The sequence below is a fragment of the Cydia strobilella genome, chromosome 18, assembly GCF_947568885.1.
Source record: "Cydia strobilella chromosome 18, ilCydStro3.1, whole genome shotgun sequence".
NCBI classification, from domain to species: Eukaryota; Metazoa; Arthropoda; class Insecta; order Lepidoptera; family Tortricidae; genus Cydia; species Cydia strobilella.
The window spans coordinates 7,331,837-7,353,645 of record NC_086058.1 but is presented as its reverse complement, the minus strand read 5'-3'; the positions used below and the strand labels follow the sequence as shown (position 1 = coordinate 7,353,645).

Sequence of the window (21,809 nt, the reverse complement as noted above, 5' to 3'; positions counted from 1 at the left end):
TGTGGCTGTAACTGTTACTAAAAAATAAAAAAGTATTTATAACAAAACCTTTTTATTTCAGCTATCTCCCGCCTCCATATCATCGTCAATATCCTCTTCGACTAAACCATCAGACACCTTAGCTTCTGCAGCGTGCTGTTCCGACTGTTTCATGAATGTCTTTATTAGGATGCATTTGGTCATGTCACAGGAGCATGGCAGGGGATGTTCTACCTCGTTGGGGTCTTGCATTGTAAGCTGGAGATTATATCTGAAATAATGTGAATGAATATTAACTAGGTTTGCTTTTGACCATAGGGCAAGGAATACTTAAGAGTGGAAACTAGTGCAGTTATAGCTGAAAACTTGACAGCTGAAGTAGATAACGTACGGCGTTGTTTTGTGGTAACTATAATTTGTTTTTAGCGCTTGACAATCTAGTTACGGCATGATACCTGAACCTTGTTTTTAAGAGGCCGTAGTCGATTTTGGAGCAAAAATGTAAAATTGATAGATTTAGTCGTTGAAATTATACACGTTTTGTTACGTAATATCTAAATAACAAGTATTGATTTCTATTAGCACGTCTTCTCATCTTGCCTTTTAATAATGAGGTCGCGGGCGTGCGTCACCGGTAATGCATGAAGAGAAGGGGCAGTTTTTAAAAATTCATCAAAAAATCATTGTGGTAAATTATACAAATTGATGTATAAGAATAGTTTCAGCAAATGTTGTAGATTGTTTTAAGTATCAAAATTACGTTGAAATTAAGTCGATTTTTAGAGAAATTGTCACTTGTTTTGAAGTAATTTCTGGAGAAAATTGATTTCGTCTAACGTTCATTTACACTACTTCAAAGTCATAATAATAAAAATGTACTCTGATAATCGTCAAGTACAGGATATGTGTAATACAAAATTACCATGTTTAGCAGTCCAAACATTACGAAATTTACAAATAAGAGCGACAAAATCAGTGCTTTACGCGCGTTTACCTAAACGTCCATCAGAAAAGCAAACATTACTAATTTAGTGAGTCTGTTTTCAAAAAAATTATCTGATAAAAGGTAAGATAAGAAGACGTGCTAATAGAAACCAGTACTTGTTATTTAAATTAGGTAACAAAAGGTGTAAAATTTCACGGACTAAATCTATCAATTTTACATGTTTGCGACTAAAATCGACACCGGCCTCTTAAGCCAGATACTAAGTGCAATTACTCCAAATTGTCTAACCGACATGTCAGTTTAGTAATCTATCGGAGTAGCCAAGGAATTCACAATACTTGAACAAGCACTCTAACGCCTTGACAATAGAGGCGTGCTCAGATATTTGTGAGCACCTTCGCCGCTCCGGTATATCTGATGGCGACTGTACAAAAGAATGATGGATTACCCTATGATGATAACTAATTGTATTGTCTTAGTACCTCTCTGTGATATAAAAACACAGTTTATCGCAGTTCAGACAAAACACAGGTTCAGCGCAAGTTACTACGGCTGTCCAATTTGCGGCATCAATATTAACGCGTGTTATTTCAAAAAAATACACCAGAGGGCCTACCACGAACGAAGTTTTGTCTCTCTGTCGCACTTACGCGATAAATACTGCACATCGGAATTTCGGCTTCGTAGAGCGTTGTTTCTTTCTCTTTATCTTTTCGTTGTCTTGTCTCCAATATTGTCTTTCTAAAGACCGATGTGCAATATGTATTTATCGCCGGGTATCGTCTGTACGAATTAACAAGTGCGTCAAAGAGGTAAAACTTTCGTTCGGGGTTCGCGGTAGGCCCTCTGCACAGAATACTAAAATCAGTTCACCAACCTTCTCCCACTCAACTGGTCCCTATTAATATCCAACTGAAACGCAATAGGCTCTGCAGCCTCCACCTCCTGTTGATCCGGCAGCACAATAACGGTCTGCTTCCAATGGGTCTCTGGGCTTGAGGGACTGGTGCTTAGGACTTCCCTGCCAACCTCGCTGGATAACTCGGGGAACATGCAGTCAAACCAGACACAGATGCCTTGGTATGAACCTGCTTTGTTAGCCACTGTAAAGATTACAAATCAATTAATAGAATAAAAAAGGTGCAAGCAAAAAGGTACAGGTCAGTTCACAAACATTTTTATTTTTGGAACATTAGTTCCAAGAATATATTTACACACCTATAAGCGCCACTTGTACCATTCCACTAACCTGGAGTTACCATAGTTACCAGTACAATTTGACACTGTGTTAACGGTTTAACCGCTTAAGCTCCGGGTTAGTGGGATTTAAGACACTGACAATAAGGTGGTGCAAATAATTTTTGAGAAAAGCACTATATATGACTCGGCCGGAAGGCTACTGCTGGCTTCGGATTCAATTAAACAGACTCCCAAGGTCGTTCCCACACTCCCTCGTGCTCCATGGTTCTCTTTCTGTAGGATGAACAGGCAGAATTTAATTGTTGCTCTTAGATTGCGATCTGGCCACATTCCTTTAAATAGCTATGCGTTTATGATGCGTAAAGTTGACTCGCCCAAATGTAATTTATGCGGAGTAGTTGAAGACGTGTTTCATGTTACAATGGAATGTCGCCGAGGTGCTGCGCAGCGTCGACTGCTTAATGTCAGGTGCTATGACCTCGGCAGGGTCAATAGTATCCTGGCTTGTCCAGCCTCAGAAGAGGCTGGGCTTCTTTATAATATGGTCAAAGACATCATTCAACTTAGAAATAGTGAAAGTTAGTCTGTTGTAGTTTTTTTAGAGAGCCACTATGAGGGTGGCATTTGTTTAAAACTTAAAACCCTCTATAAATAAATAAAGATAAAAAAAAAGGTCGTTCGTTTATAACAAATCCTCAGCCAGCAAGTAGCTATTTCCGAGCCTCGACAATAATTTATTATTGGAACATCGTCCTGTAAAGTTGTTTGTAAACTTGACTATACAGTTAGGGCCAACTTCTCTGCATATTATGCGTATGTTGTACGGCATTAAAGCAAAAAAAAAGAGCACAATGTACAAAATATGCTTATTTCCATTATTAAAATCTGCAAACATACCTACAACATGCTGTATGCTGTAAGAATCCAAGTCTTCAGGCATGTCTTCCTTCAAATTGATCCAGGCCATAGCCACCTCCTCCCCCAGGAGGTCATCAGCTCCAATGGTCAGGATCTCTGGCTTGTTGCACTTGCTTGCTCGGAGCTGCTTGCCAAATGCTGACATTGAGACTCCATATACATTGTCCCATTTTTGGTACAATGATTTAACACTGAAATGTTTTTCTTGGATCAAATTATGAACTTAATACCTAGGTGATAATATAGTTATTGCTGTCTGTTTAGTTTTTAATCTTAATTGTTACTAACCATTATGGGCCATTGTTGTCTTGTAAATAAATAAATTGAATTGAATACCTCTCTTACTATCAGATTACTGGGGCCCGTTTATCAAAAGCTTGTAGCTTGTAATACAAGTGGAAGTCGCTTTCTAACAAAAGCTGTCAAAAAGGGACTTCCACTTGTATTACAAGCTACAAGCTTTTGATAAACGGGTCCCTGGTAGTCAGAACCTCAGAACCATAATAATTAGTAAGTAGTTAAGTCACCACCACAAACAGAAGTACTTGAAAAGTAAGTCCAGATTTTTACATACACAAACACACACAAGCATAACACACACCATATTACACACACACACACACACACACATACATACACGTATGTATGTGTGTAATATCCAACTCACACCCATAGACATACACACACACATAGACATATTAGTTTATTTTTTGTAATTTACTAGCCTCTTCAATCTTCAAAATAACAATAAAGGGGTTCTTTTTTATGATATAGGAGGCTAATGAGCAGACTCGCCTGATTACCGCTGCCCATGGACACTTGCAACACCAGAGAGGTTGTAAGTGCATTGCCGGCCTTCAGTCTAATTTTGTGTTATTGCATTGTTCTGACCCAGAACACCCTGACCTTCTGGGGTTTATTGTGTGGGGCTAATTAGGTTGAAGTAAAAATTCTTATCTCTTAAAAGATTTATTAAAATATCAACCAATTGAAAGATGAATGTATTCCATAATGCCTTACCTACATGGAGCTACATAAATAGTAGCAGTCTCTGGAAACATCTCCCCACCCTCTTTCAAGAACTTGTGTCTGGCAAAAAGCACAGAATCCAGCATGCCCTCATGCAGTAGGTAGAAGCCCATCCACTCTGATACCAGGGCATCTACCTTGATGTTGTTGGGTAGAACTACATCTTCCACTTTACTGTGTATTACCTGGAATTGTTAAATGGGGTTTAGACATCAATACTAACACATAAAAATAGACTAGATACACATTTTAGAACTTAGAAAAGTGCAAAATAAAATACAAGTGCTCGATATACACGCATCAGCTCCAAGAGCTTCTAGTGTATCAAATAAATAAATAAAAGGTAAGAGGGAAATGAAAAAAAAAAGTGGTGACTTTCCACAAAGATTTTTTCCACGAAGAGGTTAGTGGTCAATTGATATTTCATATAAAAAAATTGCTGATTTTTGATATGGCCAAATTTAGGATGTGACAATGTTCTAGATTTTTGAGTAATAAGTGGGGAGGGCTCAGTATTTTTTATTAGCAGAAGCTTGTGACAAAAACATTCTTAACATATTCCGGCGGTATTTAAGGCGAATAGCCGTACTGGTCAATCTTACAGTTTGAATCTACTTGGCTATAGCCGTTACCACCAGGGAACATGTTAACAAATTATGAAATATTAATTACCTCAATAACTTCTTCAAACTTATTCTCTTTAACAATGTCCTTAGCTACATTAGCAAGACTACTTGCTTCAACAGCGTATACTTTTTTCGCGCCAGCTTGGGCACAAAATATTGAAAGGATTCCCGTACCGCAGCCCACATCCATAACAACTTTGTCTTTGAAATAGGCCTTATTGTCCAATATGGCTTTCTGATAGGCACGCGTTCGAGGCTCATCATCAATCATTAACCTGTGAACCTGATTTTTAACATATTTTATTAGGTATTCACGGATAATTTTAGGATTTTAGAGAATAAAATAAAAAGTGCAGTAGAAAAGGTAACCTCGAAATCTTCATAGCTGCAAAAGTAATCTTCATGAATATCCATTTTTAGCAGGTTTTCTTAGTTAAAAAGAATATTTAATTGTAAAACTTGAAATCCATGCCCTATTTATTTGAAAATCACTTCTAACACAATCCAATATTTAGGTCTGAGGTGCAAACTAGCAAAACATAGATTGAGAAAAATAAATGAGAATATGAGAAACGTCAAATTGACAATGACATACTACGGCGATTGTTTAAGTCACTGTTTAAAAAGCTGATTTTGTTGCGATGATTTCATATATGGTCGACTAATCGATTATGAACGCCGAAACCAATATCGAAACCCGTGTACAGCACTAGCATTTCATTCAATCAATCACTCATTTTTTTACCTGTTGTATTTTCTAGTCTGTGCGTTCGTTCAAGAAAAAAAAAACGAAAAAAAGAAATTGGCTCATGATTGGCTCGGCACGGCGCGGAGTAGAGTAGCGTTAAGCGTATCGTGATTTTATTTTATGCTTTAATAATCTTAATGATGTTCTAACAAATTCTCTTCGTTCGTTTTATCATATAATTAGCTACAATGGCTAAAGAAGGCGATATGTCTCTTTACCAAGATGTGTTGGAGCCTTTCAGGCGTGTGATAAACACCGATCCGCCAAAAGAGAAGTTGTCGGCGTCTACAAAAATGAATTTCACGGATAGTAATCAATCTATTAAAGAAGGTATTGTTAGTTAAAGGCATAAATTTGTTTATTTGTTAGGGATTTAGTTAAATTCTGTTTTATTTACAGGCTTATCTAACCTATTGTCGATGGGTAAAAGGAAGTCCAGAATGAGCGTTGCTGAAGCTACACCTGACAAGCGTCAGCGTACCGACAGCTCTACGTCAATTCCTCCGTCACCATGGGAAGCTAAGAGGATGAAGATAGACTTGATAGCAGCCAAGGCTCAGGTTCTTATTTAATTGGGTTCTACTACATGTTTACTGTTGCAACTTCTAAGAATCACATCACATTTTTAGCATTTGTATATAATGGCAAGTGTACGTATACTTAGTCCCACACATTTACAGATAACAAAGCTGGAAGCCAGGGTGAACCATCAGCATACAATTCGGAAAGAGATGCAGATCCTATTTGAAGAAGAGAAGGCGTCTTTGATGGAACAACATAAAAGAGACGAGCGGGCTTTGTCGGACATGGAGGACCGTCTAAACACTATCAGAAGACGGGAGCAGGAGTTAAAAGATGAGTTGTGTGAAGTGAGTATTTGTTATTAAATTTATTTTAAAATTTTATTGTAATTTAGTTATAATATAACCCAGTGGTCCAACAAAAATAGCCTAGTTTTAAACCCACAAAAGTCCAAATTTCTAATATTGGGTACTGAGAAACAGAGGCGCAAGATTTTAAACTTCAACCCCACGATTGAAGTCGGCGGTCAATGTATTGAGCAGGTAGCAGAAGTAAGGAACTTGGGTGTCCTGATGGACGGTAACCTCAGATTTCACAACCATGTAGTAGAGACCTCTCGAGTATGTTTTTATAGACTCAAAATATTATATAACGTGCATAGGTATTTGAGTACTGAAGTCAGAATATCTCTGTGTGAATCTTTGATATTGTCAAAACTCAATTATGCCGATACTGTTATAGGTGGCTGTCTGTTGTCAAAAACCAAAAAGCTAATACAGCGTGTGCAAAATGCATGTGCACGTTTTTGTTTTTACATTCCACCTCGAAGCCATGTTACTCCTTACCTAAATAATAGCGGGTTAATGAATATGGAGTCGCGACGTGCAACGCATCTCGCCTGTTTGCTTTTTGGTATTGTAAGGACAATGACGCCACAATATCTATTCGAAAAATTAACTTTTTCACAAAGGCATATTAGGGGAGCTACTCGTTTGCTTTGTCCACGGCACAGCACCGCCGCATTTCGCGGCAGCTTTAAATACACTGCCACGAAATGCTGGAATAATATACCGCCTCCTCTTAGGAACTCATTGTCAGTAAATTCGTTCAAAGTGAATTACAAAAAATACATTTTAAGTGTACAGAAAAATCGTTGTTAAGTCTGTGCTAATTATTTTTGTGTACTTATGTGTACTTAGGTGTTATGTGTTTCTGGCTTCTAAGTGGATCTAATTGTACAAATAAAAGAAGTATGACTGCTACTGTACTGGTCAATAGTTTTTATATTTTAATGTGGATCAATAGTTATAATAATTCAACTAAAATTATATTTAATTTGTATAGCTGTAGTATTATATATATATTTATTTATTTTATATTTGATTCGTATAGCTGTTGTAATTATATTTAAGTTGTATTTGTTGCGCTCTCTCGGAAGGGTTTCCACGGAAGACCAGCGTCGGGGGCCTCATAGGTTCCTTGACATGAAGCTGAGTGGAGACCATTTCAGGAACGCTTTATAACCAGCAATCTATGTCAGTGTTATTAGTTAAGATTTAAATTAAGCGTTTTTGAATAAAGCATCTTCTATTCTATTCTATTCTATTCTAATAACTTACAAAACAATTGTATAATATAAAATTATGGAAAACTGGGTATTACTAGACTTATATTGACTGGGATATAGACCGTGATTACCTAAGGATTAAGGATTACAAAAGGTAATCATGGTCAATATAAGTCTAGTGAAACTAACCGTGAAGCATTTAAAACTGTAACTGGGTATTAATAAAGTAAAAGGTAAATATCCTCCCTTATTAAGGTCTCATAATAAAATAGGCAAGTTGAATAAATATGCAATATACTATAAGACCTCACTTTTTGAATATAAACCCAAAACCCAAATACTTTAAAGAAAAACTGATCGGATGTCTTAAGTTTTCTTAGGTAGAGTGTTTATAGCTAAAACATATTTTGGTTTGTTTACTTCCAGACAGTAAAAGAGCACAAGGAGAGCAAAGCAAAATGGGAATTAGAGAAAGGAGAGCTCCAGAGGTACGTAGCAGAGCTGAAAGACAAGCTGCTGGAGGCCAATGTGAGCAATAAGGACCAGGTTTCGGAAATGAAGAAAGACATGGATGAATTATTGCAGGTAAAACTCTATGCTGTAAAAATCCATTGTAACAAAAGACACCAATATACACTCACTGTTCCGATGCAAATGGGGCACTTGGCAAAGTTGAGTATAGTTTTTTAGCGCCACTTGCACCATCCCACTAACCCGGGGTTAACCGTTAACTCAGGGTCACGTTGTACTGGTAACCATGGTAACTCCAGGTTTGTAAATTTATGCTCTGTCTTCATGTTTTATGTGTTTCCATGTACATTCATTATGAGGTTGTGCAATAAAAAGGATTTGTATTGTATTGTTGTATTGCCAATTATGACTTTGTGATATTGTAATCATTCATTGAGTATACTCAACAATAGGCTATAAAGTATAATGCATTAAAACTATTATTTAACACTCCATACTCTCAGTTAGCCTTGGGGGAGGCCTATGTCCAGCAGTGGACGTCTATCGGCTGATGACTCAGTTAGTCTGATTTTAAATAATAATTATTAATTTTACGGTTTGGTCACACTCACGCAGGCCCACGCGCAGAGTTCGAAAGAATAATTAATCGATTTGATAATAAACTAAAATTTACGAAATAGAATTAGATTGTTACATACTCTTAATTTCAATTCAATGGTTAATAAAAAACTAATCAATATTAGGTCAGTCTTTATTTGTACATTATTTTTTACTATCAATGAATTTATAGAAAATAAATATAGCACCATCCATACCTGGGATAATTATCCAATATTTGTCAGATAATTATCAAAGACTATAATTATCTGGATAATTTCGAACCCTGCCCACGCGCCGCGGCGGTGTGCAAACGGGACATCACTAAATAATGTGCATAGCACTGTCTCGCTCACACAGTAGAAATTACTTGAGAACTATTTTCACAGGCCTTAGAAGGTGCCCAGGCTGAAGTAGAAATGTTAAAGAAAGAGCTAGCCAAACAGACCAGCCGGGCAGAGCAGTGCACCAATCTCCGGAGCCAGTTGGAGAAGCAGACATTTGAGTTGCAACAGGCCAATAGCAAGCTGAAAGAACTGCAGTATGAGAAAGACTCTTATAAAGATTGGCAACAACAGGCTAAGGTATTTTTAGAGTAATTTTTGACACTAATATTTGTAGGATTACACCTAAGATTACTTAGTTCAAAATAGAATTTATTTTATAATTATCTTTAAACACATTTAAGTAACTTGCAATAAGATCACACTATATAAAATGCTTTTATGGTTCCGCAAAATAGGTCTTTCTTTGGTTTCCGTAGGCATTTTGTTGTGTATGTTTTATTTAGGGTTGCATACCCAAAGGGTAAAAACGGGACCCTATTACTAAGACTCCACTGTCCGTCTGTCTGTCATAGTTGAAATTGCACAGATGATGTATTCTGTTGCCGCTATAACAACAAATACTAAAAACAGAATAAAATAAATATTTAAGTGGGGCTCCCATACAACAAACGTAATTTGCCGTTTTTTGCGTAATGGTACGGAACCCTTCGTGCGCGAGTCTGACTCGAACTTGGCCGGTTTTTGCATGTAATTTTATGCAAGTTTATTTAGAATGCACTGCAAATATTTTAAAAACAAAGTTACATTTGTCTTGAATACATTGTTTCTTGACACAGTTGCATTCATCTCATTCTAACAAAGTATAGATAGACTTTCTCTGTCAGTGCCAAGTCTAATCCTACGAATAAAAACTCGATTAGCTATTTCTAACTTCAGACGGCGCAAAAACGGCTAAGCAACATGGCTGAATTAGAAAAAGAAGTCGCTCGGCTGCGCGCGGCGGAACGCTCCTTGCGGGATAACATTGGTAACAAAATGCTGCTTGAAGAGCAGGTGCATCAGCTGACCAGCAGAGTCGAGGCTCTGCAGCCTGCTCAGCAGGAGCTCCATGAGGCTAAGGTTTGTATTGCATTACTGTAGCGCCATTTGCATTGTTTTGAGCTTTGTACATTACCTTTTTCCTGTGGCAGGTGAAGCTAGCGTCAGTAGAAGCGTCCCTCGCGGAGTGGCGCACCGCGGGGCGCGCTCACGGCGCGGACACGGCGCGTGCGCTACGTTCTGCGCTGGACGCGGCGCTGTCCGGCCAGCTGTCCGCCGTGGCCGGACAGTCGCAGGCGCAGTCGCAGCTGGCGCAGGTCACTGAGGTATGAGATGAGATGCAGACTATTTACTTTTTATATTTTTAAATTCCTTGCAAGTATTATTCCAATAATTGGGTAAGAATTACTCACATTTTTCCTTATTTTAAATTTAACGTATACATATAGGTAATACGTATTTTGTTAATCTTGATACTTATTATTATTATCAGAATTTTACATACAACAGGATGTAGCAACTCTGAAGTACGAGAGAGACAAGGCGACGACGAAGCTGAACGATCTCATGACCGTCCGGAAGACGCAAGAAAGCCTCATCCATAGGCTGCAGAAACGGCTGCTACTCGTCACCAGGGAGCGTGACAGTTACAGGTAAGGCCACGGACTTGACGCACGCGACTGGTGATGGCGGGGCGATGAGCGGCCGTTCAAGGATGTTCAGGTATTTGGTTGAGCGCAACGTTTGAATGACCTTGACCTGCCGCTCGTCGCCCCGCCGGTCGCGTGCGTTCTGTTCGCGCAAAGATAGATATAACTGCGTAATAGATGGATACAGTCTAAGGAAAAAACGTGCCTCGAAAATCACGAAAATTTTATTCTCGATCAGATGGCGCCACTATCTTTGGCCTGCTCTCGTATCTATACGACACCCTCTAGGGCGTTGACGGTTTCGTTTGTTATTTATAATTTTAACGCATATCCGTTAAAGAACATGGGTCAAAATCATATAAAAATAATTAATGCAAATAAAAAAAACATTTATCCATATCTAAATACATTTTAACGTTTTAAATGTACTATGACGGTACCGCTCTATCTTATTATATCCTCTTTGCTAATACTTACCACCACTTGATGTTTGTGATATACTATTGCTTAAGATTTTAAAAATATCATTTCTAATAGGTATCCGTTTTCATGTTAACCACATGTTAACCAATAGCGCGGTTTCGTAGTTTGCTCACGCTTATTGTGTGAGCGGTTCGTAGGTAAATGTTGCAGGTGCGGCAGTTTTGCTAAATCTTGATCCACATATCGCGAATGTGTCTGTTTGCGGAAGGCTCGCTAATACTGCATTACATACACTTGCATCCTATTTGCATATGTGTGCTCCTGTGATCTCTACGCGTTGCGCGTACTTACTCTAGTACTACCTGCATATAGGGTTGCCAATCGCCATACGTCAGGATTTCCCCTGACATGTGCGGATTTTACAAGAAATGACTGTCCAGGAATTGTCCGGTGATGTCCGGACTCTTATCAAGATTTTTTTTCATATGGCAACTTCACCTGCATACAGCTCGCGTGCGTGCTTTCTAACATTCGTCCTGACTATCCTACCACGCGCTAGCACTCATGTGCGTTTTATGCGATTATTGTGCTGATTAGGCTAGATGTAAGCGGATCTTTGGGCGAGTTAATGTTCCAAGATCCTTAATTTCATGTTGTTCTTCAGACAACAGCTAGACTGCTACGAGAAGGAGCTGACGGTGACGCTGACGGGCGAGGCGGGCACGGGCAGCGCGGCGCTGCTGTCCGCGCGCGTGGAGCAGCTCGAGCGCGCGCTGCAGGGCTACCGCGACCTGCTCAACATGCACGACCAGACCTCGCACGCCACAGGTGAGACACGTACCGTGTGTGCTGGCCACAGCTGACGGAGGCGGGCACGGGCAGCGCGGCGCTGCTGTCCGCGCGCGTGGAGCAGCTCGAGCGCGCGCTGCAGGGCTACCGCGACCTGCTCAACATGCACGACCAGACCTCGCACGCCACAGGTGAGACACGTACCGTGTGTGCTGGCCACAGCTGACGGAGGCGGGCACGGGCAGCGCGGCGCTGCTGTCCGCGCGCGTGGAGCAGCTCGAGCGCGCGCTGCAGGGCTACCGCGACCTGCTCAACATGCACGACCAGACCTCGCACGCCACAGGTGAGACACGTACCGTGTGTGCTGGCCACAGCTGACGGAGGCGGGCACGGGCAGCGCGGCGCTGCTGTCCGCGCGCGTGGAGCAGCTCGAGCGCGCGCTGCAGGGCTACCGCGACCTGCTCAACATGCACGACCAGACCTCGCACGCCACAGGTGAGACACGTACCGTGTGTGCTGGCCACAGCTGACGGAGGCGGGCACGGGCAGCGCGGCGCTGCTGTCCGCGCGCGTGGAGCAGCTCGAGCGCGCGCTGCAGGGCTACCGCGACCTGCTCAACATGCACGACCAGACCTCGCACGCCACAGGTGAGACACGTACCGTGTGTGCTGGCCACAGCTGACGGAGGCGGGCACGGGCAGCGCGGCGCTGCTGTCCGCGCGCGTGGAGCAGCTCGAGCGCGCGCTGCAGGGCTACCGCGACCTGCTCAACATGCACGACCAGACCTCGCACGCCACAGGTAACATCACGGAATACTGAGACAAAGCAATATGGAAATTTGCACGCTTCTAGTAGGTTAAGAGTGATTACACCGGTGTTCCAAAAGGTCGCAAGTTTGAATCATGCCTGATTACAATTGTATCGTTAAACCAGTAAGGTTTGTCTCGATACTCCATCCGCAGTAGATATTATACAACAATAAAATATATTTTAACAACATTAAAAACTGTTCATAACATGTTCAATTAAATTTTTCTATCATTTAAATTAATTAATTAGGGTGAAAACGGGACCCTATTACTAAGACTCCGCTGTCTGTCTGTCTGTCTGTCAAATAAATATTTGGGTGGGGCTCCCATACAAGAAACGTGCCTCCGACTCGCACTTGGCCGGTTTTTTTACGTATCGCATTTTGCTACAGTGGTGGAAGGTCTCCGAGCAGAAGTGAGCAAGTGGCGCGACGAGGCGGAGGCAGCGCGGCGCGACACCGGCAAGCTGCGCGCGCAGCGCGACAACCTGCAGGCGCAGCTCGAGAGGCTCAACGTGCCCTCCACTAAGGTATAGTTTAGACCATTTCATCTAAGCTCATTCACTTACCTGTACTAACAACGGCATTGTATTATTACAATACTATTATCTGCTTTTGTTCTCGTAGCCGCCAACCAGTTACTTACAAAATAACTTAGAACTGCATTGCATGTATAATTTTTAACCTTATTCCTTGTTGAACGGGGTTAAAATGGTGTAAAAAGATAATATCATATTCAATCTTTTGTGAAGTCATATCCACATTAGTCACTTTGAGTGTCGGTTGTAAAATGCAAAAAAAGTTATGTTAGCCATTATTTCATTAATGTATTTTGTAGTCTATTGTTAAAAAAATAGAGTCGTTAATCTATACTAATATTTCAAGGCGGTTATAGTCTGCTTTAACTACGAGGTAGTTATCCTAATTTGTGGTTTACCACTCAATGGTATTGTATTCTTGAGACTTTGAGTAAACAAGCTCAATTTATAAACCCCTCCTACAACTACAGCGTTAGTGGAATGGAGCCGACGTGACCGTTACTCTGTGTTAAATAACGTATACAAAGGTATGTAATATAAATAAAAGCACTCAAGTAAAATTTTGTTTATTGTTTCAGGTGATACACTTGGCTGATAATCCAGCCGCCATAGCACATAAACAAGTTCAGGGTGACTTAGAGGCAGCCAATGAAGAGGTACGATTTGATAAAATTATTGTTTATTTGTGTAGTGGTACCTAATACAGGATGATTTTAATTTTTTCATTTTTTTTTTCAAAAAAGTATAATACATTTAAACTTATACTAGGTTCGCCAAACTTGCGTTTGCGTATTTCGGGGTCGTGTAGAAAAAAAACAAGACATCATACAGAATTCACAGATGAGCCTAATCATGTTGATAATTATTGTTTATCACCAATAATGATGATAATTTTGATTTCAACTTTCAGTATTTTTACTCATTATTATTCACAACGACGGGACTTAATCGCGTAAAATAAGTTTTAAATTTACCTTCGACGTTTCGAGGACGGCGTTGTCCCCGTGATCTCGAAGAACACTGGCTAAAGTTGACATCGACATCTTCTAGGCGCGCGAGTTTTTCGAACTACCCGCACTTGGTCTTGTTTATTAACTTGAACATTTTGTGCACTAGGGATGTCACCGGGTCGACACACAACACTCACAATATTCGATATTTGTTTTCACTTACACTTACTAATGACTGGGTTCCATGTGGATGAGATCTTAAAACCTTCGTCTCGATTAAAATTTCTGTTTTTTTATTTCAATGGCTTATTTGCAATGACTTATTTTACGCGATTAAGTCCCGTCGTTGTGAATAATATGATGATAATTTTTCAGATGACAAGTAGAAAAAAATATTTTTGCATACAATTTGGTCGCCCTACTCAATGTGACGTCTTGTCGCTTTCCATACAGCGTATGTCAAAAGTCATAGGGTGACCATGATTATTGATAACTTAGTATAAGCAGGCGTGTCTCACTTCGCGATTTCGTCGCGTCGCTACAAGTACCTGCGGCCGCCTCAATTTTGAGGTTCTGCCATAGTAATTGCCGCACACCGCTATGGAACGGACGCCTGCACGCGCTTGCGCCGCCTTGCGCGTAGTAGTCTCATTTTGTTAGGGAGTGAATCTTCTGTACCTAGTACTATTATATATTCTGTGGTATATATAATATTTAAAGTTAATTCAATCAGAAATTATTGTATCGGTGCATTGTTGACGTTGATATTGTTGAAGTTACTAAATTAATTTATGAGACTAACTAATAGGTTACTAAACCACTGATACGCTAATATGTTAATTTTATGATGTTACCTTAATTGCAATGTGTAAATTAGAATTAATAGAATAGAAAAACTGTACTATTGTGTGCCCTTACAGGGTGTCATGAACTGGCTATATAAAATGTAACACCTTATTATGTACATGACAATGCAATATTGAATAAATAAATGACTAATTTTACTTAAACAATAAGAAAAATTTAACTACGAGTCTCAAAACGCGACGCTACGAGTATCTTTTAATCAAATACTACCATATGATAATGTGGATCATTTACAGTCAGAAAAAAGGGGTTTTGGATCACGACCCAGACATCATCCTGTATAATATATTAGGTTTCTATAATTATTGTTTTCTTAACGTTTAGTTATTCCATTTTTCACTATCAGTAAAAACCATTTTTTGACGTGTAATAAAGCCAGATTTCAGCTTGTTCTTGTTAAACCATCGTCGACCTTACGCAATAAATTCTTAATGTTAGAGTGACATTATTTTCAACTCATCTCCAGCGAATGTGTCTTATCTTTTGCATAACTAACTCGTGAATCGTCTTTGGTTTAGATAAAGAAGTTAAAGGCAGCTCTGAGAGAAGGCGGGTCGCGCGGTAATCCCGAGGAACTGGCACAGTTGAGGCAGCAGCTTGAGAACAGCCAAATTAAACTGCAAAGGTATGTTTTATTCAAATACATTCGCGCCTTTTGAATTGATGTTAACTCGGACTTACTGACGGACTAACTAATAGGGATGTTGACAATTTTTTAAAGTTGACAAGTGTTTTCATTTTATAGATACACGCGTACGCTAATCGCAAAAAAATTTTTTTTACATTTTTATTCATAAAAAATCGACGAATTAGTTTAGTGTTTAAATTTCGCGCAAAAACGCTCCATGCTGTCACGTGATCTTGATGACGTCACGATGTGTTAAACAAACAGCTGTTAGTGCCAGAGGACCACCAGGTTTGACAACTTGTCTGTGCGTGTTTCTCACACCGTGACGTCACGCGCTCCGATTTGCGTTTGCAGTCACTTGATGCTGGGCATTATTTTAAATACTTTTAATTAATTTATTACGCATATTTACACTTATCAATGATGAATTAGAATGATGAATCATCATTCTAATATTCCCTGCTATGGTTAAACCATAACATTTTATATATTCGCGATTCATGTCAACATCCCTATTTTGTATAAAAGTTTATTACTGAGTGTCCAATATTATTACGGTAATGATACTGTTACGTTTCATCGAAGACAAAATATTAGCTAGAGGTTAGAAATCGACAAATAAAGAGAATGAATATAAACAATACTTGTTATTTTAAAGCTAACTTTTATTAACAATTAGACCGCGGGCCAGGAACAGATTTCCATGACCAATCGCCTCCCGGTTTTTTTTATAGACTTTATTTGCTGCCATTCCTCAACCCACCAACGGAGCGGCAGCTTACGTTCACGAGGGTTCATCATTCATAGCCGCTAACCGCTATACGAGTTTTCGCCCGGGAGGCGATGACTGATGAAATTTGCGCATGGCTCGCAGTCTAAATATAAAAGCACAAAAGGTGCATATAAATACTTTTTTATCGCCGTCGGCAGGAGCGAAGCCGATCTGCCTGAGACGGCGGATATATACTAACGGTACTTACATAAATACAAACGTAGAATTGCTGTCTATATGTACTTATTTCTTCTTCATTTCAAGTTCATGTTTACTTTCTTTAGCTTGAGCCGCTAGTTATTTTAGGTTATGCGCCACAGTAATTTTCCTGAATTTTAATAACAAAACTTCCGTGAGGCACTGACATATTAAATATATTGAACCACTTCACCGACTCATCATCTTTCATCGACTCTATAATCGTAAGTGACCCGGTTTAATATATTGAATTTTCCTGAATCTTTGTGATTGACAGCACATATGTTTGAGAACAATGGTGATAGATTTTGCGATATCTCCTTCTATAACATCAACTAAGCATGAAAGCATGAAAACTACTGAAGTGCACAAAGATTATTGTACATTAATTTAATTGTCTTAACCTTAACAAAGGGATTATAAGTTTATCTGGTTTACACAATAGTAGAATTTGACCTCAAAATATTGACCTTATAGTTAGCGGGTAATTTTATATTGAAAAGATACTGTACAATTACAGCTATGGAATAATCGCTCTACAGTTATTAATCACAATTTCCCGTTACCTACTAAAAATACTATGTAACTAGTTACTTATAACCACTTTATAACCTTTTATATCCTTGCTTGTAGCTGCATTGAATATACATACCATAACTTTACGTTAAATGTATTGAATGACATATTATATATACTTACTTTTAATTTTTAAATGTAATCTGATTAACATTATAGTATTCATCATTTGTATTTGGCTTCGTGTGGCCCCACGTCTTAGAATATTACATAGCTCTTAGATTCAATACCTATGAAGTGACCGGGTCCCACGAGGTCAACAGGAATTGGGTTCTTATTTGCCCTTTATGTTCGTGAAAGTAAACATCATGGGGGAAAAAACGCCTAAGCCGGCCTCGGGTGCGTTGCGTTGCGTTTTTTCGCAGCGTCGATGCTGCGATATTTGGCATAAATTTTTCATGACATGCCCAATTAAATGCGTTACGACGACGCGAAGCAACGCACCAGTTGGGCCCTTATTTTAAAACCAAAGTCGAAAGCAGTTTTTGTCGATACAAGATACAATCAGAAATTAATGTCAGTATTTTTATCTTTCGGGAACAAAAGAGCCTTTTTTTGTTATTTCTGCGTGAGTATGAACCAAGTATTAATTGTAGTGATCATGTGTGTTTTAGAATGAAAGAAGAGTTCATGTCATCGGCGCAAGAGTACAGGGACGTGTGTTACATGTTACTGGGCTACAAGGTCGACAGAACCGGACATAAGAATTATAGGCAAGTGTCACTGATTAATTAACCATTTTATTACACTGTATTAAATAAAGTTATTTATTCTACCTTACCTGTGGCGGCTCGTGAATCATCAGTTGGTCAAGTTATGAGCTTTGAGCTTGTTCTCTGAGACTTGTACGAGTAGGGTAAAGTGCTCAGTTGTCATGAAATAGGCAAGCCCATGGGAATCCAGTGGTATGGATGCCCCGCCACTGCAACCTTCATCCACATATCTGAAATGTACAAAACATAAAAACGGAATAAGTCGAGTGTCATTGGATTATAGATAATGTGAGCATGGATTAACCGTTCGCGCGCCGGAATTATTTTTTTCTAATAGTTTCCTCGTACACGGATTCGAGGGCTTAAGACTTAAGACACAAAATGCTTTCAGAAGATACTGGATGCTTCGCGAGTATCTCGATAATATTGACACTCGTGACCCATACGGTACCGTGTCGAAGAGTTAAATATAACACTTTGGGGCTTTCTTCTTGCTTTGACTCAATTTTTTTCTGTTTACTTTTCAGAATATCTAACATGTACGCAGAATCGGCAGAAGAATATCTAACTTTTACTCTATGCGACGACGGAATCGAGATGGTGCACACAGACTATTCCGCAACATTAGAGGATCTAGTAGAGTTACATCTACACCATCACAGGTCCATACCCATGTTCCTTAGCGCTCTGACTTTAGAACTGTTCACAAGAACTACTATGCAGCAAGATGTAGAGGAATCTGACTGATAAGAGGGATAGACTAGTTATAGATACAGTGAGTGATGTGATATGGTGTGGTAACTAGTAAGTATTAAGAGATTGTGAATGTGAAAAGGATTTTCATGATAAGTGATGAACCGGGCTTCAAACATTGCGGTTGTCTTAGCCCAAACTTTTCTATCACACTTTTTAGCCTTTGGTATGGTATGGCCGATTGGTAGTGTAAATATTTCAGAACAAATGTTTTATTTAATGTGTTTTGCACGAAACGAAAAGGTTTGTTTGGTTTACAGTCAGATATGTGAATTATTCTGAAGGCTCAGTACTAGAGGTAAGACGTGGCTAATAGAAAAAAAAAGTGATATAATGTTGAACTCTCTCAACATTGTCCATTTCTAAATAGCATGGCTAGGAGTTATAATATAGTCTAAAACAAAAACTTATTGTTTGTTATATCATTAAGAGCTGTTTTTCACATTAGTATAATTATTGTAAATTGTGTACTAAATCAAAAGCAATTATTATTATTACAAAGAAGTATCTGTACTTCCATTATTCTTCCCCATATTCAACATTTCATTATACAGACATTCATATGTAAAGCTATACTTAGCCCAGTTACATCTAGGAGTGTATCATTCATAGTATTTATAAAGAATATCAACCTAATTCGCGGATGGATGGTATTCTCTCAAGTAATATGTGAGTTGCTGAGTTACTAATTGTATAAAATATTGTGATTTATAAACGTACCACCGTCGACACAGTTAACTGATAATTCGTAACGTAAACTTTATTGCAATGATATAAGTTAAGTGTGTAAAGTGTGTTGCTCTTAGTACTTTAACTTGTTTAAAAACAGTCAGTATAAATTTTACTTAAAAATCTTTTTTGTACATTTTTATTGATTAGCATTGGTAACTCGTTAAACTTCTATGGTATAAAAATCGCAATGTAAATACTAGTAACTAGTAAATATTATTATAATAATTATTTAAGTAGGAGGTGCATATCGGTACTCTGTACTTTAATAAGAAAACACTGAAGTTGCTATGTACTTTAAATAGGGGATATTACTGCAATGTTCTGCCACCAGTGCAGCACTAGCCTTTATAGTAAACCATAGAGTAACTTATACATACTTTACCTTTAACAGGTTTTTGACAAGTTTTCAGAGATAATAAAATATGACATTGATGCATCAAGGCGGTTTGTTTACAGAGGACCTACCGGGAAACGCGAATCCGAAATTTATCTGCCTCTTTATCGCTCGAATATGCAAGAGTGACAGAGATGTTAGATAACGAAATTTCGATTTTCTTGTTTCGCGATAGACCCTCAGATTGTGGTAGTGGCGCCCCCTTCGCAGTTTCGCGTAATATTCCCTATTAGTTTTATATTCTTTCGGTCTAAGTATATCAACTTCAGCCTATGCCTAGTAGTAACAAGTTTTCAGTTATTACAATTAATTACCATTACCAAAATATTCATGTCAACGTCAACTGAATTGTAATTTTGTTCGTTAATCGTAGTAGAAGGCTATGTTCCGAATTACGCTCACAGCACGCTGGCGATCGGACAGATTCACGTTTGCGCTCAAGGTGCTTACGCCTGGGAGTGTGAGCACAGTGAGCGCCGTCCATTGACGTCATCAATGACGTCACGATATCTTAAATCATGTAAACGCTATGAGTGTGAATCGGTCCGATCGTGAGCGTGCTGTGAGCGCTGTGAGCTTAATTCGGAACATAGTCTTAATAATACTCTGGCACAGCCACCTGGTCAGTAGAACAAAGCGGCAAATTTAAAAAATGTAGACGCTAAGAGTTGACTTCTCATAGAAAATTCGAATTTCGCGCCTTTTTCTACTGACAAGTTGGTTTGTTTTCAGTATAATTGATTGCCAAGTTTCTAAAATGTATAAGTTGTCTGGAAAGTAATATTCAGTTGTATATTATTTAATTTTGACTGTTTAAGAGTCCCCGGCAAGCTCGGCCGAATTTCACCTTCCCATACAAACGGAGTTTCGTTCTCATTTTAAAACTACGTGTTGGATTGTAATGAAACTTTGCACATACAATACCACGAGGTATATCTAGGCCTGCAATTAGTTTATATAGCTCCAGTTTATAAAACAAACGAAATAGAGCAATAACAAGTTTTGTATGAAAAACTAAAATTCGCTATATTTTTTAACTATGGTATCTGAAGCTATACAAAACTAATTACAGACATAGATTTACCTTATCCTATTGTAAGTACAAAGTTTCAAAGCAAACTAGCTACTCGTTTTAAAATGAGAGCGTAACTACGTTTGTATGGAGAACCGAGCTTGCCGGGGACCCTTAATGTGTTTCATATAAGTGACATTCCTAATTGGTAATCTCTAATGTATGCTAAATATGAATTTATCAACCATCAGTGTACAGACACAGATAAGTGTTGTAATAAATTTTCTATAAATACGATTGATAGTGTTATTGCAATAGCTCGTTCAGATGCCTTAACCCTTCTAGGCCGCTCCAATGTAGAAGGTTTGCCAAAAAGATCCATATAAATTCCAAAAAATAAGTTTTGGCGATTGTTTGAAGACAAGTACATTTTTACGTGAGTTCAATCTAATTTGAACCATAAGTAGGAACACTAGGGTTAAAATGTTATTGACACGCATGTGGTCGATCAATCTTGCTATGCGGAAAAGGGTTATTAATAAATGAAGTCGGCGTCGGCATCTTACTATACCTCGGATCGGATGCACTCTAAAAACGATTACAAAGATTCAAATCTATCTAAGGGACGCAGGTTAGTGCGTAGCCCGCGGTTTTACCTCAATTAGGGCGTCCGCTAAATAGCAGCCGCGGTCACACGCACGCGGGTGCAATTGTAGGTAAAATCCGTCTCACGCGTCCTTGCCAGTTAGCGTTGCTCATGCTTTAGTTATTATTCTGAGGTAGCTCATACTATTTTTTGTTAACCCGCTCCGTGCAACCGTAGCTCCGTGCTCATAGACCTTGTAGAAGCACGCGAGTAAATTCGGTGCATCAAGTTTTATGATACTGCACTGCTGCGGAAGAAATCCTTCAAATCCTTGCCTTTTCTGGCTTCTTGTTCATACGCCGTGTGTGATCATTAGGGTTCCGTACCCAAAGGGTAAAAACGGGACCCTATTACTAAGACTCCGCTGTCCATCTGTCACCAGGCCGTATCTCATGAACCGTGATAGCTAGACAGTTGAAATTTTCACAGAT

The 21,809-nt window shown here is 39.0% G+C and overlaps 2 protein-coding genes across 2 annotated transcripts; one reads left to right on the top strand and one right to left on the bottom strand.

Moving 5' to 3' along the window:
- Positions 1 to 7: 7 nt before the first annotated feature.
- On the bottom strand, positions 8 to 5,232 carry LOC134749614 (protein arginine N-methyltransferase 6). The gene is made up of 6 exons (XM_063684631.1): positions 5,068 to 5,232; positions 4,745 to 4,981; positions 4,064 to 4,257; positions 3,023 to 3,234; positions 1,803 to 2,028; positions 8 to 250 (listed from the first exon to the last, which is right to left on the bottom strand). Exons 1-6 carry the CDS (start codon positions 5,110 to 5,112, stop codon positions 58 to 60), a joined length of 1,107 nt encoding a protein of 368 aa, XP_063540701.1. The 5' UTR covers positions 5,113 to 5,232; the 3' UTR covers positions 8 to 57.
- Positions 5,233 to 5,528: 296 nt separating this feature from the next.
- On the top strand, positions 5,529 to 21,029 carry LOC134749765 (mitotic spindle assembly checkpoint protein MAD1). The gene is made up of 14 exons (XM_063684797.1): positions 5,529 to 5,776; positions 5,846 to 6,006; positions 6,127 to 6,315; positions 7,962 to 8,120; positions 8,993 to 9,187; positions 9,827 to 10,009; positions 10,081 to 10,254; positions 10,439 to 10,581; positions 11,666 to 11,829; positions 12,992 to 13,128; positions 13,716 to 13,793; positions 15,473 to 15,579; positions 17,743 to 17,841; positions 18,369 to 21,029. The coding sequence occupies exons 1-14, from the start codon at positions 5,635 to 5,637 to the stop codon at positions 18,586 to 18,588; spliced, it is 2,151 nt and encodes a 716-aa protein (XP_063540867.1). The 5' UTR covers positions 5,529 to 5,634; the 3' UTR covers positions 18,589 to 21,029.
- Positions 21,030 to 21,809: the final 780 nt, after the last annotated feature.

What these genes read in the sequence shown, in the direction of transcription:
- LOC134749614 (XM_063684631.1), bottom strand. Translation starts at nt 5,112, where the DNA reads ATGGATATTCATGAAGATTACTTTTGCAGCTATGAAGATTTCGAG. An exon ending in CAGCATACAGCATGTTGTAG is followed by an intron (nt 2,029 to 3,022) that starts GTATGTTTGCAG and finishes TAATCTTTACAG; the next exon opens with TGGCTAACAAAGCAGGTTCA. An exon ending in GACCAGTTGAGTGGGAGAAG is followed by an intron (nt 251 to 1,802) that starts GTTGGTGAACTG and finishes ACATTATTTCAG; the next exon opens with ATATAATCTCCAGCTTACAA.
- LOC134749765 (XM_063684797.1), top strand. Translation starts at nt 5,635, where the DNA reads ATGGCTAAAGAAGGCGATATGTCTCTTTACCAAGATGTGTTGGAGCCT. An exon ending in TAATCAATCTATTAAAGAAG is followed by an intron (nt 5,777 to 5,845) that starts GTATTGTTAGTT and finishes TTTTATTTACAG; the next exon opens with GCTTATCTAACCTATTGTCG. An exon ending in TCAACGTGCCCTCCACTAAG is followed by an intron (nt 13,129 to 13,715) that starts GTATAGTTTAGA and finishes TTATTGTTTCAG; the next exon opens with GTGATACACTTGGCTGATAA.